This window comes from Bubalus bubalis, chromosome 18 (assembly GCF_019923935.1).
Source record: "Bubalus bubalis isolate 160015118507 breed Murrah chromosome 18, NDDB_SH_1, whole genome shotgun sequence".
NCBI classification, from domain to species: domain Eukaryota; kingdom Metazoa; phylum Chordata; class Mammalia; order Artiodactyla; family Bovidae; genus Bubalus; species Bubalus bubalis.
Genome location: NC_059174.1, coordinates 52,865,569 through 52,881,704, shown reverse-complemented (window position 1 = coordinate 52,881,704; position 16,136 = coordinate 52,865,569). Strand labels below are relative to the sequence as shown.

The window sequence follows — 16,136 nt, the reverse complement described above, 5'->3', positions numbered from 1 at the left end:
TATCCCACCCAGCACGCTCCCACCCCACCCCTGCTAGGATGCGTTAAGCAGAGAGCGGGAATAGAGGCCCTGGTAGTAGACCCCAGGCTCCCCACCCTCTGCCCCGTAGCCCCCAAATCCCACGTCCAGCTTGGGGGGTGCTGGCGACTGTTCCGACATCAGGTTGTTGATGGAGAAAGGGTGATTGAAGTTGTAGGGCGCATCCAGCTTTAGCTCCCCTGGGAGCTCCAGGCCAGTGAAGTAGGGTGTGGAGGGAGCAGCGGGCGAGCCACAGTCCAGAGCCCCCACCTCGTCCCCACCCTGGGCCTCCGGATCAGGGGGCGGGGGCTGCGGCTGCGGCGTGGAGGCCACAGTGGCGGCAGGGGCGGCAGCCGCGGAGGCCGACCCCGCACTGTTCCTGGAGGCCGAGCTCCCGCCGCCCCCTTTCTTCACCTTCTCCTCCAGCTTGAAGCGCTTCTGGCGGCGTAGGTAGCAGCCGTTCTCAAACATGTTACCTGAGCTGGGGTGCAGAGCCCAGTAGGAACCCTTGCCCGGCTTGTCCGGGGAGCGCGCCACCTTGACGAAGCAGTCGTTGAAAGACAGCGAGTGGCGGATGGAGTTCTGCCAGCGCTGCTGGTTCTCGCGATAGTACGGGAAGAGGTCCATGATCCACTGGTAGATCTCGCTCAGGGTAAGCATCTTGCCCGGCGCCTGCTGGATGGCCATGGTGATGAGCGAGATGTAGGAGTAGGGCGGCTTGGCGTGGGCCAGGGGCCGCCGGTACCCTTTCGGCATCTCCTTCCCGTGGACCAGCCCCGGGCCCGGGCCCCCGTACCCTGAGCTGCTACCTCCACCAGTGCTGGCACCCAGGCCTGGGAAGGTGGGCGCCAGGGGCGCTGTGGGGGCTGGGGGCGCCAGGGGTCCAGTGGGCAGCGGAGAGGCAGGCAGCCCCCCTGGGGGGTAGGGAGAGCTCAGCGGGTTCAGGGTCATGTAGGAGTTGAGGGGGGCCATGGTGGGTACTGGGGTCACTGGAGAATAGACCTACAGGGAGAGAAGGAGAGATGGCAAGTGGTGAGTCTCTACTCTGTTGGTAAGCAAAGCGTGGCTGGACCCATTCTGGGTCCCTCTGTCTGTGCCTCTTGCTCTTCCATCTTTACCTGCTTCTGTAAATGGTTGTCTCTTCAAGTCTCTCTCTGCCCCCTCTTCACGCACCCCTCTCCCCATCTCCCACATCTCATGTCCTGGAGTGCACAGGCTTTAAGTGGTTCTCAAAGTGTGGTCCAGGAGACCCTGGGGAGTTGTCTGAGACTCTTTTTGGGGGACCAGCGAGGTCAAACCATTTTCGTATAATGCCAAGATATGACTAACCTTTTTCACTTGGTTACTCTCACAAGCTTACAGTGGAGTTTTCCAGCGTCCACATGACATGGAATATTGCAACAGACCAAAGGTAGGAGCAGCTAGGAAAATCGAGCTGGCTTCTACTGAACCAGACACTAAAGAGACAGGCAAAAATGTCACTGTGCCCCTCCTCTCCTTCGATGTTCTGAAATACAGTTATTTTAATAAAAATACACACTGCTTACACTAACACATTGTTGCTATTTTTAAATGAATGAATGCCTATTTTTAAAATGTCTCAGTTTTCACTTTGAATGTGGTAACAACCAATATAACCCTGATCAATAAAAACTGTTTGGGGTCCTCAATAATTTTAAGAGTGTGACGAGGTCCTGAGACCAAAAAGAAAAAAAAATTGAGAAATGCTGATTTATCTAATAATGGAATCTACGTATGTACTTTCTATCCATCTTTTAGGTTATAAAATTATAGCTTTATAAGTCAAAGCACCTGAAAATCAGAAATCACATATTTCCACCTAATATACATCATCTGTTTATTAAATGTCATCAAATCTAAGCTTCAGTAGTATTTTAAGTGTCAATAAGAATGGAAAAAAACATTGTCAGTTATAATCTCCAGACACCACTGACTGTAAAACCCATTCCATTTTCAGAAAGGTTGAAATGGGGGGAAAACATGCATCTTAGCTCAGTGAAATAAGGTAGACATTGCTATGTCTTTGTAAGTAACTATCTCGTCTCTCAAATATTCAACTGACCACCTACTGTGTGCCAGGCACTACTCCAGGCACTTCCCAGGAAAGTTCTGCTCTCATCCTTGTGACCACACTAGGGGGGAAGTGCTATCATGACACCCATTTTTCAGCTGAGCAAGCTGAGGCCCCAGAGAGATTGTCCAGGAGTCACACAGCAAGGAAGGAGAAGAACTGGGATCCTGAATCCAGGCAGTCTGGCTCCACACGGGTGTTCTGGATCCAGCTATAAAAGCAGTGACCAAGACTCGGAAACGCCTGCTCTCAGGGAGCTGTCAGTCTAGCAGAAAGTGAACAAGATAAGTAAGGAAAGTACAAAGCGTGGTGGATGGGGACTTCTCATTCTGTGAGCATTTCATCCAGCCTTCCATTCATTCTCTGGCAATATTCCATCTGTCTGTCCTGCTTCCTGCGCCGGGGGGCGGGGTGGGTCTCATGGCACTGGGGGTGCTGCTCTAGCTCTGATGGGAACCACCACTGAGTCGGTGTGCCCCATCTCACCCCCGCTCCCCGCCCCGTCACTTAAGTGTCTGCACAGACCAAGGCCCAGAGAGAAAAAGGAACTGCCAGGATCACTCAGGGAGCCAGAGACAGGTGATAACCAACCCCAGGTCTGCATTCCAGTAGAGAAACTCTCCCTTGTCTTTTTTCGCGTGTCTATCCAGGTAGCTCTTTCTTCTTATGTCTCTTTGACTCTCCCTGTTGGCATTATATGTGTCTGTTCATCTCCTTCCCTGTCTCGGTACCTCTACACTCCTTCCCTCTCTTCCCTCCCTCCTCTGTCTCTCCCCCTGCCCCCACGCTCTCTCCCTTTATCTCTGTCTCTCTCTCCTCCATCTCTTTCTCTCCCTCCTCTGCCTTTCTTTTCGCACAAAAAGACACTCACAGCCCCCATCTCTCTCTTCCTCTGCCCCTGCCCATCTCTCTCACACCTCTTTCTCCAGTCCTTGGAACTCTCTATCTGATTACCCCGCTCCTTTCCCACCCACCCCTCTCTTTCTTCCTCCTTCAGTACATCTTTGCATCTTTCTGCCCCTTCCCTGGGCACCACCGTCTCTCTAGAAGTCTCACATTGAAATTGGAACCACAGCTATTCCCCTCCCCCATGCACTGGTCTCCCCTATGGTTGGCTGGCTCTGGTCCCTCACCAAAAGTAAGGGAAGAGGGTCCTTCAGAGAGAGGGGAGGTGTCGGAACTCAGGGGGATCCACAGAGAGTTCCTGAATCCCTCTATGACTCCTGATGCTTCTCCAGCTCAGTCAGACTCTTGTATCACAGAGGAAGACAGACTGGGACCCCAGAGCCATTCTTTTCTGGCTCCCCACCCACACGGAAGTCCTCCTTGAGGTCTGACCTCAAGCCTCCAGCTGCCCTAATCCACCGTCAGCTTTCACACGCCCCGGGGCTGGGATGAACCCCCAGTGTCCGGGTCTGAACCGGATCTCCCCTACGAGGGCGGGGCTGAGACTGGGGGGAAAGCCCTGAGGGGACCTGCACCCCCACCCCAGGAGGCTGGAATTTCTCCCCTTTCATTTCCTTATTGTCTCTGGAGGAGGGTGTGACAGGGAGCGCAGGGAGGCGGTGTGAAGCCAGAAGCTAGTTTCTGATCCTGGTCCCAGCCTAGGACCTCAGGTGGCCCCTACACTCCGAGAGGGTTTAGATTCTCCATCTAGAAAATGGGGGGAGGGGGAGCAGTTGGACCAGCTGATTTGTGAGAACCGGGGGTCTGGGGGGGATGCCTGAGGACTATAACTTTCCAATTTCCCTCCAGACAAAGAGTCAGCCTGGTGGAGGGGGGTGCCATCACCCCAGCAGAAGGGTGTGGTGGGCAAGAAGCAGTGTGGGGTTCCCCCCAGTGCTCAGTTGCTGAGTGAGTGCAGAAGTTTCTCCTCTCATTGTTCTGACCCAGGTGGAGGAGGTGGTTTTGTTGATGGGAAGGTTGAGGAGACCCTCACACAGTATGTCCATTTCCAGCCCCCTACATGTCATCTCTTCCAAAATATGCCCCCAAATGCTGACTATCTCTAGACTGTCCCTCAATTTCAGAGACAATTTCCACACACCTTGTCCCCTAAGCTTCAGGCTGTGCCCCGAATAATGACTCCTTCAGCCTAGAGCCCCACAATTTACTTTTTAAGATACACCTCCAAAACACTGATTTGTAGCTGGTATCCTTAGAGCACACCCCCAGGATCTGAACTATGCAAGGCGTTCAGCTGAGATTCTCCTACCACCTGGGAGCCTCTACCACCAACCTGGTCTCTGCCTTCCCCACCCTAGAACCGACATTGCCTCCACCTCTCAATGCTCCCAACCCCTTCCCTGCCCCACCCCACGTGCACCTCACACCTCCACAGCCCCAGGACTGGCCCCTCCTGGGCACCTTGCCAAGCCTCGCAGGCCTGGGTATCCAGGAGTCCCACCCTACAGCTTCAAACCCCAGACCCAGAACTCAGGCACGCTGGGGCCCATGTAAACCCCAGATTTTAGTGTCTTTGGAGAACTCAACCCTTGCAGTCCCACATCCCACCTCAGGCCCACAGTCCCCATACAGGTTAGAAACCCAAGTATCCAGACCCCCATAACCTTCTGGCTAGGACCCTGTCCCCCCTCCACTTCATAATGTTGACTAGAGAGTAAGCAGGTTAAGACGGAGTCCTTGCAGCAACAGGAATGCAAGTTAGACCTGGGGGAGGACTTTCCATCAGCTAGGGCAAGCGAATTATTGTTCTCTGCCCCCTATTCCAGGGAAGTCTTGTCCTGTCCGAGATGGGACTGGTGAGTACATTAGCAGTTTGTGGAGATCAGTGGAAGGTGGGGTGGGTCGGGGGTGGGCGAAATCTGAAACTCTCCAGACTCCAGCAAGGAGAATCCCTGCTGAGGGTTTCTCTAGTAACACTTAGACCCTTGAAGTTCAGCTGGGAGGGGTGAGGGTCAATAGTAGGGACCTGCTAGGTGGAGACTGACCCCCTCTGCTGCCAATGCTGTTGCCCCTACCCCCTGCTCTCAGGATCCCGACTCTGACTGCATCTGGCCCCTTATCTATCTGAGCCCCAGCTCTTAAATCACCTGTTATTTCACACTCCCCAAACCAAGCTTCATCTCTGACCACCTTCATCTCTTATCCTTGAGCACCTACCCCTATTTCTAACTTTAAAATAGAACTCAACCCCAATCCTTATCCCAGAACCCCAATTCTTACATCTACCTCAGACCCCCATCTTTAACACTAAATTCTAACCCTGAGCTCTCAGCTCAGACTTCTCTTAATGGTGACCTCCCTCTCCCATCTCTCATTCACTATATTTCCCCCTAATTTTGAACTCCGTTGCCTAATCCCTCAGCTCTGATTTCCTATCTTTGGTTTATTCATTTTAATTCCTTTTACTTTGGGTCCCTGACACTCAGCCCTCACGTATGAGCTATGACTTGACCCTTGGCAGAATCTTCCTTACTCCCATTTAAGCCCTCACTCCGACAAGTCTGCCTAAACCGCGCTCCCATGCATTGTCCCCCGTCTCTGACTCCTTACACCTGGTCTCCGTGTGTCCAGTTCCCCCGCTCCCAGGTCTATTTGGGGCCACCGTTTGAGTCCACACCCAGGTCCTTACCCCCATTTAACCCCGCACCCTGATTCCTGCCCGCCCCCCCCCCCGCCCCCCCCCCCCCCCCCCCCCCCCGCCAATTCCCGCTCCGCCATCCCCGAGGACACACCTCGCCCGCCTCCGGGTAGTAGCTCCACTCGGCCAGGTCGTGGGCCTCCATCTTCACCGAGCCCAGCATCCCCCGGGCCTGCGCCCCCACCCACCCCCTCTCCGGCCCGGGGAGAACCGAGAGTTTCGGATCTCTCGGCCGGCACTGCCCGAGTTCCGACCCGCGCCCGTCCGTCCGACCGCCCAGGGTCCCAGTCGTCCCGGGCGCCGCGGGAGGCGGCCACGCTTTATAGCCGGGACACCCCCGCCCTCGCCCGCCCTAGGCTCCCCTCCCGCCTCCCCGAGGGCGGTGCGCCCGGATTGGGGCGCCCCCTGCGGGATTGCGAGGAGAGAGACCTCAGGCGCCGGGATCCGCAGCCCGGGGACGAGAGAGCTGGGGACGGCTGAAGAGTGAGGGAGCTATAACTGGGAAACAATTGCTCATTCTAAAAGCCTCGAGGGCAGAACTCTAGGTCCCTTCTACTTAGGGTTTTCATCATCTCAACTGGAGCAGGCGAACAGCCAGCAAGACTTGTTGGAGTGGAAAGGGGGCTCAGAGCCGAGTGGTCTCCAGAGGTCCCGTTGTGTTACTATTACTATAAGGACCGGTAGGAGACCCTCGAAACCACATTTCCCTTTGGACGGACTGGAAGACTGAGCGTCTGATAACTGGAAGTGCTCCAGATTGTGTAAATGGCCAGGACAAAAGGTGGAGGGGATCGGGGCCTCTGCTCATATCCCGCTGAGACTGCAGATAACCCGCAAGACCTAGGAGCTTCGCCTATCCGACTCTGTTCAATCTAACATCAGCCGTCCAGGGAACCAGAGTCTTCGTGAACTCCATTTCCCAGAAGCCTCCAGCCCCCTTCCGGTCCCCCCCCCCCGGTCACAGGACTACATTTCCCAAGAGGCATGGCGCCCGAAAGACGGAAATGAAGGGCTGCCCGGGCTTCGCAGAGGGGGAGGGCGGAAGGCCGCTCGCGCGGCAGGGGCGGAGGCGCTGGTACAGAGTGGACTCCATTTCCCAGCGACCCGCCGAGTGCAGTGATTGCGTAGTGTCACGGCGGCGAGCGGAAGATGGCGGCGGCGTCTGTGAAGAGGCGCTGTTGAGGGGGCGCGAGGGGGACGGAAGCCGGAGCCGCGGTGAGCGGGGGGCGAGCAGCGTGGGGGCCAGGGACGAAGGGAGGAAGGACTCTGAAAGGGTAGGGGCGCTGTCGGGGCCAGTGAGGACACTGAGAGGAGAAGGGAGCAGTGACGCTCGGGACCCCAGTTTCTTCCCAGCTTTTGGACCCTTCCGTGGCTCCCCAGTACCCTCAGGGCAAAGTTCCAACGTGGCCGCCAAGGCGCGTCCGCGCTCCCCGGCCTCAGCTCTGCCAATTTGCTGGTCCCTCTTTTCGCGCAGCTGCACTGGCCTTTCGATTTCCTCAAACTCGCCATACGCTTTCCCGCCTCAGGCTTTTTGCACATGCCGACCCCTCTGTCTGCAACATCCTTTTACTCATTCCGCCTGGCTGACTCCCATTCATCTTTCGGATCTTGGCACCAACGTCACTTCCTCTGCGAAGCCCTCCTTTCCCGCCCTCCGTCCCGAAATCCGCCTGTTGGACGATCTCATAGGTCGCTGTTCCTTTCCTTCATGCCACTGGGGGGGGTCTCACTTGTTATTGAACCTTTATTTGTGTGGCTTGTTAGTCCTGTCTGTGACCATGAGCCACACGGTGGGTAGCGACTGGATGTGTGTCGGTCTCCGCTGTGTTCCCAGCACTGCGGAATCGCGCTGAAAACTCCAGTTAAGGTTCGTTGAATCAATGAAAGATTCTCAGGGGGCCACTCTGTGAATGTAAGGGCAGTCGTCGTACTCCAGGTGGGAGTGGGGCGGCAGGACTCTATAAGGAGCACAGCGAGACGGAAGGGGAAACGATGATTATTGGTGATGGCAAAAGACTGCAAGACAGCCCCAGATGTTCTTTAGTAGGGAGACTGGCAGGAAAAAAACGGATAGCCTTCAGAAAATAAAATATCATGGAATTGTAAAAAGGAATGAGGGAAGGGGGTAAAAAAGGAACCAGAGACAAAGAATGGACTGCAGCATATATTAAGGGAAAAGCAAAATGGAAAAACAGTGTTTATCATATGCTTCCTTTTGACAAAAGTAAAGGAAATACTTGAAAGTGAAAGTCGCTTAGTTGTGTCCGACTCTTTGCGACAGTCCATGGAATTCTCCAGACCAGAATACTGGAGTGGGTAGCCTTTCCCTTCTCCAGGGGATCTTCCTAACCCAGGGATCGAACCCAGGTCTCCCGCGTTGCAGGTGGACTCTTTACCAGCTGAGCCACAACGGAACACCACAGGGCATACGGATATACATTTAAAAAAAAAAGTGGAAGAGGAAGGACACCAAGTAAAAAGTTTGGGTGACTCAGTGTATTCTCATGAAAAGAGAAGAAAAGTTCATCATGAAAGCGTTCATTGTGTTCTGGGAAACAGCAGTATACTGAATTGTTGGGTGGCCATGACCTTTAATTTGCATGAACAGAGCCGGGGGGGCAGGGGAAGCAGTTCTTTTTAGAGAGGCAGTCCAGCGTGGTACTGAGAAGGCTAGGTTCTGCAGCCAGGCTGCTGAGTCTGCATCTTACACGTTGTGAGCCTTTGATCAAGTGATTTTACGTCCTTGGACTTCAAACATCCACATCTGTAACATGAGAACTGGGGCTTCCCTTGGGGCTCGGTGGCAAAGAGTGTGCCTGCAGTGCAGGAAACTCGGGTTTAATCCCTGGGTTGGGAAGATCCCCTGGAGGAGGAAATGGCAACCCACTCTAGGATTCTTGCCTGGGAAATCCCCTGGACAGAGGCGCTTGATGGGCTACAGGGTGTTGTGAGGTTTAAATAAGTTACTGTGTGAGAATTGTGCCCAGGACATATTAAATGTTCAATAAATATTTAGCTGTTATTTTTCAAGCATTCCCAGAGCCAAAGGGCATACTAAGGGATACTGAGGGATACTAAGCCCAGTGATTGTTGAAGCCCTTTGACATTTACTCAAAAGATTTTTTTTTTAATCTTTTGGTCACACTGTGTGGCATGTACGATCTTATTTTCCTACCAGGGATCAAACCTGTGTCCCCTGCATTGGAAGTTCAGAGTCTTAACCGTGGACCACCAGGGAAGTCACACTCAGCAGATTTTTATTGAATGCTTACTAGATGAGTTCCCTGGTGGCTCAGACGGTAAAGTGTCTGCCTACAATGCTGGAGACCTGGGTTCAATCCCTGGGTCGGGAAGATCTCTGAAGAAGGAAATGGCAACCCATTCCAGTATTCTTGCCTGGAAAATCCCATGGATGGAGGAACCTGGTCCATGGGGTCGCAAAGAGTTGGACACAACTGAGTGACTTCACTTCTGCTCCTTCTTCACTTGCTGCCAAGCGCTGTTCCATGCTGGGGATAAAGTGAACACACACACCTCTTCCCTCGTGGAGCTTATAAATATGTAGTGTGTTTATATCCACGCCATGGAGAAAAACAAGGCGACACAGATGGTGAGGGAGAGTAAATGGAAATTTGAAATCAGATGGTCAGAGAAGACCTCGCTGCTGGGATATCTGAGCTGAGACCTGAAGGAGATGAGGAGGAAGGGAGCTGTGGCAGTATCTGAAGGGAGGAGTAATCCAGGTAGCAGGAAGAGAAGCACAGAGGCTTAGAGGAAGGGGTATGTTGGTGCGATGACGAGGAGGGCAGAGTGACTGGAGCAGAAAGAGCCAAGAGAAAGAGCAGAGACAGCAGAGCCAGATCATGTAAGGTCTGCCCGGCCTTGGTGAGGACTTACTTGGCTTTGACTCGAAGCAAGATGTGGGGGTGACAGGCAGCAGGGAGGCTAGGAAGGAGGCTGTTGGACAGTCATTCATTCAGCAGATACCTGTTGAGTATAAACTGCTGTGTACGGTATATTATGATTCTTTCAAAAGATGCATCTTTTTCACCTCCTCAAATTATTAACAGTTTATGCAATAGCCTTCAGATCTCTTTCCCTGCACGTGAAAATAGCTATACTTATGTTTACTATGTCTGTTAATTCATCTAATCCTCAGAATAGTTCTGGAAGATCACCACTGTTGCCATCCCTGCTTTACAGAAGAGACAGCTGAGCCCCAGCTGTTTCTTGCCTCAGGTCATTCTGTGTACACACACACAAACTTGACAAAACTCAGTTGAATCGTATACCTTCCTCTGTGAGGCAGCAGACTCTCACTGTCATCTTTTCATGATGATAATTCTTTGAGACCCATCCTTTTTTTTTCCTATTTCCTCCCTTTCCTACTTTTTGGTTTTTCCTTCCACTCGTTTTTGATGTTTTTAACAAATACGTATATTTTTCCTTTCTTTTGTGAAAAGGGAACATACAGTAAACATTGCCTTCACTTTGCTTGTTTTTAATTTAATATGTGCTGGAGCCCACTGTTTATCAGCAGAGAGATTTGCCCCATTCCTTTTTACAGTTGCGTACTATTTTATTTTGTGGATGTATCACAGTTCTGCAGCCCGTCTCCCTATTTTAGAAGACTCAGGTTGACAGCAGTTTTTTGCTATTAGGAATGGTGCTGTAATTGATATCCTTCTTATTTCTTGATTTTTGCCAGTGTGACTTTGGGAGAGATGTCCAGAAATATCCCCCACTTCTTTTGAAACACAATGTCATAATATTCCAGAAAATGGCAGAAGTATAATTTATTTGATTAGGTCTTCTCTGATGTATTGAGTACTTACCTACTGTGTGGAGGACCCAGCTCAAGAGACGAGGGGCACTGAGACCAGAGAGAGGCGGCTGCTCTGCGTGCATCTGTTCAGTCCTCCAGCAGGTGTTTGTGGTCAGCCTGCTCTCTGAAAAGTACTGGAGGTGAGGCTTGGTTCTCCACGGGGTACAGCCTCTTAGCCAGAAGACATCAGTCTCCCCCAGATTACAACCCCACAAATACAGAGCCCTTCACAGATAGTGGAGTAACGGCCGAGCTTGCTCCATCCTCTCCAGCGGGTACCGGGCCGCAGCCATGGCAGCCAGCAGTGGGGACAGCGTCACACGCCGGAGCGTGGCATCACAGTTCTTCACTCAAGAGGAGGGGCCGGGCATTGATGGCATGACCACATCAGAGAGAGTGAGTACGGAGAGAGAGGTGTGGAGTGGGGAGGCCCAGGCCCTCTCAGGGGTGATCCGCCCCTAGCTGGAAGATCTCAGGAGTGCTGTAGGAGCTGGCCTGACCTGCCTTTCACCCTCCTTCCAGGTGGTAGATCTCTTGAACCAGGCAGCACTGATCACCAACGACTCAAAGATCACAGTGCTCAAACAGGTGAGGGGAAGAGGGTGACGCTGGGCTAAGCAGGACGAGAGGAGCCGGGATGGGAGCCTCAGAAAAGAGGGCACTGGTACTAACGCTAGCATTCACGTCCAAGCACTTGGGATACGGCACGCAGCGCTGCTCGGCCACACCATCGTTTAATTCTCACAAAAGCTCTCTGAGGCAGGGTAATTTCTTCTCTGTTTTACAGAGAAAGAAGTAGAGTCTCAGAGCTTAAATTAGCCCAAGGTCACTCTGCTAGGACCTGACAGAATTAGGACCTGAATGCTGGATTCAGACTCCAAATGCTATGCTCTTGATCCTCAAGTTTCTTCTCCACCAGAGTCCTGTCCAGTGGGGAAGACCTACAGGTGACCCAACAGTGGGGACCCAGAGTGGGCAGGGCTGAGATGGAGGCGCCTGGGGGTGTGTGGAACCCAGAGGAGGCTTCTGACCCAGCCTAATGGCGGGCAGTTAAGGAGGGCTTCCTAGAAGAGGGATGTCTGAGCTGAGACCTGGAGGAGAAGGAGAGAACCAGGCCAAGGGAGACAGGGATAGTGTCTTGAGCAGAGGGCAGAATAGCTCTTACAGAAGCAAAAGAGGATGGGGAATTAGGGGGTGCTGAGTGTGGTTCAGAACAGGAGGCAGATGGAGTTCAGGGGACCCCAGCTCTGCTTGCTCTGCACATGGCCTTGGGTAGCCAACGCCACCTCAGCAGTGAGTGGGGTTCTGACAGGGCCTCCCTCGTGGGGTGGTTGTCAGGGCTGTTCACCAATAGTGCCTTGGCTCGTGGGCACTGAGCTTCTGTGAGAGTGTCTTTGGGAAGGGCTTATTCCAAAGAGCCTGGCAGGTATTACACAAGGGCCTCAGGAAGTGGGCTCTCACTGGGATAAAATGCCTGCTGAATTGTGGCAGTTGAATGGGGAGTAGAAACAGAAGGAGCGTGGAGAGAATTGCTGGATGCGCCTCAGGAAGGTAGGAGTCCCATGGTACCTCTCACATACTCACTGGTCCACCAGGACCTGAGCCTTGTAGCATCTTCTTACTGAAGCCTCACAGTAGCCCTACAAGCTGTTGTTTCTGGTTCCCATTTTACAGAAGAGTAGACTGAGACTCAGGGGAAGCCGCTTCCCTAGGCCATGCTGGGAGTTGAGCTGAATCTGAACTGAACGTATCTGCTGCTCCCCCATGCTGGTTTCTCCTGCGCACGCCTGTCTGTACTGACCGGCCCCTGGTTTCATAAGTGTGTCCTCCTCCTCTTTCCCAATCTGCTTCCAGGTGCAGGAACTGATCATCAACAAAGATCCCACACTACTGGACAACTTCCTGGATGTGAGTGGCCAACAGGAGAGAAGGGGTATGGGTGTGGGGATAAGGGAGGTGATCCTGGTACAACTCTGACCCACCTTCTTCTTGACCCTGGCAGGAGATCATCGCTTTCCAGGCAGACAAGTCCATTGAAGTGCGCAAATTTGTCATCGGCTTCATCGAGGAGGCTTGGTACGGGGCATTGCAGGGTACCCGTGGGGCCACCCCTACTGGAGTCGGCCTCTCGGGCTCCTGGCCTGGCCCTGCCCTGAGAGTCTTGCCCTCTGCTGCCCACACCCATTCTCCCCTCCTGATTCCCCAGCAAATATTTAATAAGGTCCAAATCTTGGATCGTCCACTATTCCTCTGCTTCTTCCACACTTCACATCTACATCATCAGTAAGGACTGTCGACTCTGCCTTCAAGCTGTAAACAACATCTGACCATTTTTCAACCACTTCCCTTGCTGTACCAAATACTTTTTTATTCGATCCTCATACATGGGATTATTTGTTTGGCCCATTTAACTGAAGAGAAAACTGTGAATCAGAGAGGTGAAGTGAGTTTCTGAAGGTCACACAGCCAGTATGTGGCAGTGCTGGGATTTTAACCCATGTCCATAACACCATTGCCCAGATTCTCAGTTTCCCATCTTTTACTGGGAGAGTTTTTTTTCCAATTGAGGTATACTTGATTTATAATAATATATTAGTTTCAGATATACAACATAGTGATTCAAATTTTTTATAGATTATATTCCACTCAACTATTATAAAATATTGACTATATTCTCTGAGCTGTACAATATATCCTTGAAGTTTATCTATTTTGTATGTAGTAGCTTGTACCTCTTAATCCCCCTACCCCATTTTGCCCCTCCCCCATTCCCTCTCCACACTGATAAATGTTAGTTTTGTCTTTTTTTAACATGTTAGCATATATAGAGAAGCATATGGAGAAGGAAATGGCAACCCACTCCAGTATTCTTGCCTGGAGAATCCCAGGGACGGGGGAGCCTGGTGGGCTGCCGTCTATGGGGTCGCACAGAGTCGGACACAACTGAAGCGACTTAGCAGCAGCAGCAGCATATATAACACTTTTGATTTTAAAATTTTAACTGTTTTTCCAAACAAGCAAAAAAGAAGAGTAATATTTTTTTGAGGTATAGTTGATTTATAATATATTAATTTCAGATAAGTAACAGTGATTCAGAATTTTCATAGATCACTGGGACAATTTGTGGTACATTTTCTGAGTTTGCCAAAACACTTTTTGTTCCAGATATGTATCACATGACTGCTGTGTGCCAGGCATTTGTGTCAGGCTATAGAAATAGAACTGGATAAAAACAGATATTGTTTCTGCCTTCATGTAGCTGATAGTTGAGTTTCATATTTTTCGACTGATTAGCTTAATATTTAACTTGAGATTGTAACATGATGTGAAAATTCACATGCTGAGCTCTAGGTGTAGCCTTGAATTTATTCATTCACTGAACAAATATTTATTGAAGGCCTTTTCATTCTTTCCTTCAACAAAAAATGAGACTGCTAGTACTTAGATGGTAAAGAATCCCCTACTTTCAGAGCCCTCCATCTTAGGTAAAAAAATTAGTAAACAAGACTCATGATTACGTAAGGCAGAGTGCTTTAAAATATTAATGACTAATATTTGTTGAATGCTTTCTTATACCCTTCTAAGAGCTTTACATGTATTGTTGCAGTTTTCACAACAAGCCTCCAGGTAGGAACTATTCAAAATGAGACAAAGGTGGTTGTTCAGATTCACACCGGTGGTCTGGCACTGCTGCCTCTTAGGTGAACTGTGGGGCCCTAATAGTACGAGAGAGTGGGCGTCGTAGGACCAACCTGGACCGTTTTCGAGCGCACATATGTCCAAAGGTACCAGATGCTGGCAAACACAACAGGTGCCCACCTGCATTCCAGTCTTTTGACACATCGGCCCTGATTTCCCTTTCCTTGGAGGCTGCAGGCTCCCATCACCTGCGCAAAGGCCACCTTGACCTTGCCTTTCTTCTTCCATCCCCAGCAAGCGAGACATTGAGCTGCTGCTGAAACTGATCGCGAACCTTAACATGCTCTTGAGAGACGAGAATGTGAATGTGGTGAAGAAGGCCATCCTCACCATGACCCAGCTCTACAAGGTAGCCCTGCAGGTAGGCGCTCCCTGCCCACCGGGGGCTGTCCCAGCCTGACAGGTCTCATTCGTCTCTTAGAGTTCAAAACCAGCGTCAGATCACATCTTTCAAGGCCAAGGTGTGCTGTCGACCTTTAGGAACAGATAACGAGGGGCTCTAAATTCTAACAGCCCAGGAGTTGCCATTAACCCCTCTTTCCCTGCATCCATCCATCCATTTATGCGTTCTGCAAACGTTCCCCAAGAACCAGGTCCTGTGACCAAATGGGCCAGCTGGGTCCACACTGTGGTGTGATGTACATGCACGTTATCAAAAGGAAGAAATCCATTTGCTCTCTGCCACCACCTTGTGAGGTGGGCATTGTTGTTCCTTTGGCTTCTTTAAGATCTGAGCCTTCAACCCTCAGCCTTGTCACTACCTCTGAACCTTATGAGGGCAGGGCCAGGCCTGGCTTGGTCACCACTGGGTCCTGTCCCCCGCATCACCTAGCCCAGAGCCAGGGACGGAGTTGTAACTCAGTGACCGTGTCCCCAGTGAGTGTATGTATCATCCTTGATGGATCTCTGAGTTGTGGTGGAGTCAGTGATTGGCGTCTTGTCCCCATCTGCCTGTCTGTCCACCCCTCGCCGGCCCACACACAGTGGATGGTGAAGTCACGGGTGATCAGTGAGCTCCAGGAGGCCTGCTGGGATATGGTGTCGGCCATGGCTGGGGACATCATCCTGCTGCTGGACTCTGACAACGACGGCATCCGTACCCATGCCATCAAGTTCGTGGAGGGCCTCATCGTCACCCTTTCACCTCGCATGGCTGACTCGGAGGTGCCCCGACGCCAGGAGCACGACATCAGCCTGGACCGCATCCCTCGTGACCACCCCTACATCCAGTACAGTGAGTGCCCCGTCAGCTGGTGCCATTGGCCTGCCACTGCACCGGCTCCCTTCTCCTCCTCCTTCCCCCTTTCCCCCTTTCTTTGTAGTTTTTCATTTCTGGAATCAGTTTGATACAGTGCTTAAGAGCCCTGTTGCCACATTCAGATCTCAGCATTACCTCTTACTCACGTGCGCTTGGGCAAATTACTTCTTTCTGAACCTTGTCTTCCTTTTGTAAAATGAAAGTGGCAGTACCCTTCCAGGTTGGTAGTGCTGTTCCATGGGAATGTGAGCACTCAGTAGTAAATACCAGCTAGTTCTGCAGTTTTTCTGATTGCAAATTATAAAAGTAGTACATGCCCGTTTTAGTGTCAAGCAATAAATATGGAAGAGTAGAAAGGGAAATTCCTTCCTTCTCCAGTCCTGCTTCTCAGAGATGAATACTGCCAAGAGTATTGTTTCCTCTCGGACCTTTTCTATGCAAAGATAGGTATTTATATGTGTATATTCATAGTTTCTGTGTTTGTTGGGTTTGTTGTTTATAGAAAACAGGGCCATGCTTAATACTTCCAGCTGAGAGGCATGAAAGTGTAATGACTTGTGTTTGAATCTCTGCTCTGCCATTGAGCACCCGACCTATTCTCTCTGAGCCTGTTTCTTCATTGGTAAATCCAGAGTCGTTA

The 16,136-nt window shown here is 51.4% G+C and overlaps 2 protein-coding genes across 8 annotated transcripts in view; one reads left to right on the top strand and one right to left on the bottom strand.

Annotated features, from left to right (window-relative positions):
• Positions 1–33: 33 nt before the first annotated feature.
• On the bottom strand, positions 34–6,045 carry FOXA3 (forkhead box A3). Its single transcript, XM_025269352.2, has 2 exons — positions 5,809–6,045; positions 34–1,020 (listed from the first exon to the last, which is right to left on the bottom strand). Exons 1-2 carry the CDS (start codon positions 5,875–5,877, stop codon positions 34–36), a joined length of 1,056 nt encoding a protein of 351 aa, XP_025125137.1. The 5' UTR covers positions 5,878–6,045.
• Positions 6,046–6,754: 709 nt separating this feature from the next.
• The window catches only part of SYMPK (symplekin scaffold protein), a 33,299-nt gene continuing 23,917 nt past the window's right edge, over positions 6,755–16,136 (top strand). The window contains exons 1-8 of one of the 7 annotated variants that reach the window (XM_044930769.2): positions 6,755–6,929; positions 10,523–10,679; positions 10,812–10,935; positions 11,062–11,127; positions 12,394–12,447; positions 12,542–12,615; positions 14,473–14,599; positions 15,223–15,472. In XM_044930769.2, coding sequence (XP_044786704.2) covers positions 10,831–10,935; positions 11,062–11,127; positions 12,394–12,447; positions 12,542–12,615; positions 14,473–14,599; positions 15,223–15,472 — 676 coding nt within the window. In that variant the 5' untranslated portion in view covers positions 6,755–6,929; positions 10,523–10,679; positions 10,812–10,830. Of the gene's footprint in view, positions 6,930–7,427; positions 7,582–10,422; positions 10,680–10,760; positions 10,936–11,061; positions 11,128–12,393; positions 12,448–12,541; positions 12,616–14,472; positions 14,600–15,222; positions 15,473–16,136 lie in introns of those variants that run through there. The other 6 variants (XM_006067483.4, XM_006067484.4, XM_006067482.4 and 3 more) reach the window with 6 other exon arrangements.

Excerpts from the sequence above, each read along its gene's own strand:
- FOXA3 (XM_025269352.2), bottom strand. The coding sequence starts at position 5,877 with ATGCTGGGCTCGGTGAAGATGGAGGCCCACGACCTGGCCGAGTGGAGC. Across the intron at positions 1,021-5,808 it reads ACTACCCGGAGGCGGGCGAG|GTCTATTCTCCAGTGACCCC; the intron begins GTGTGTCCTCGG and ends CTCTCCCTGTAG.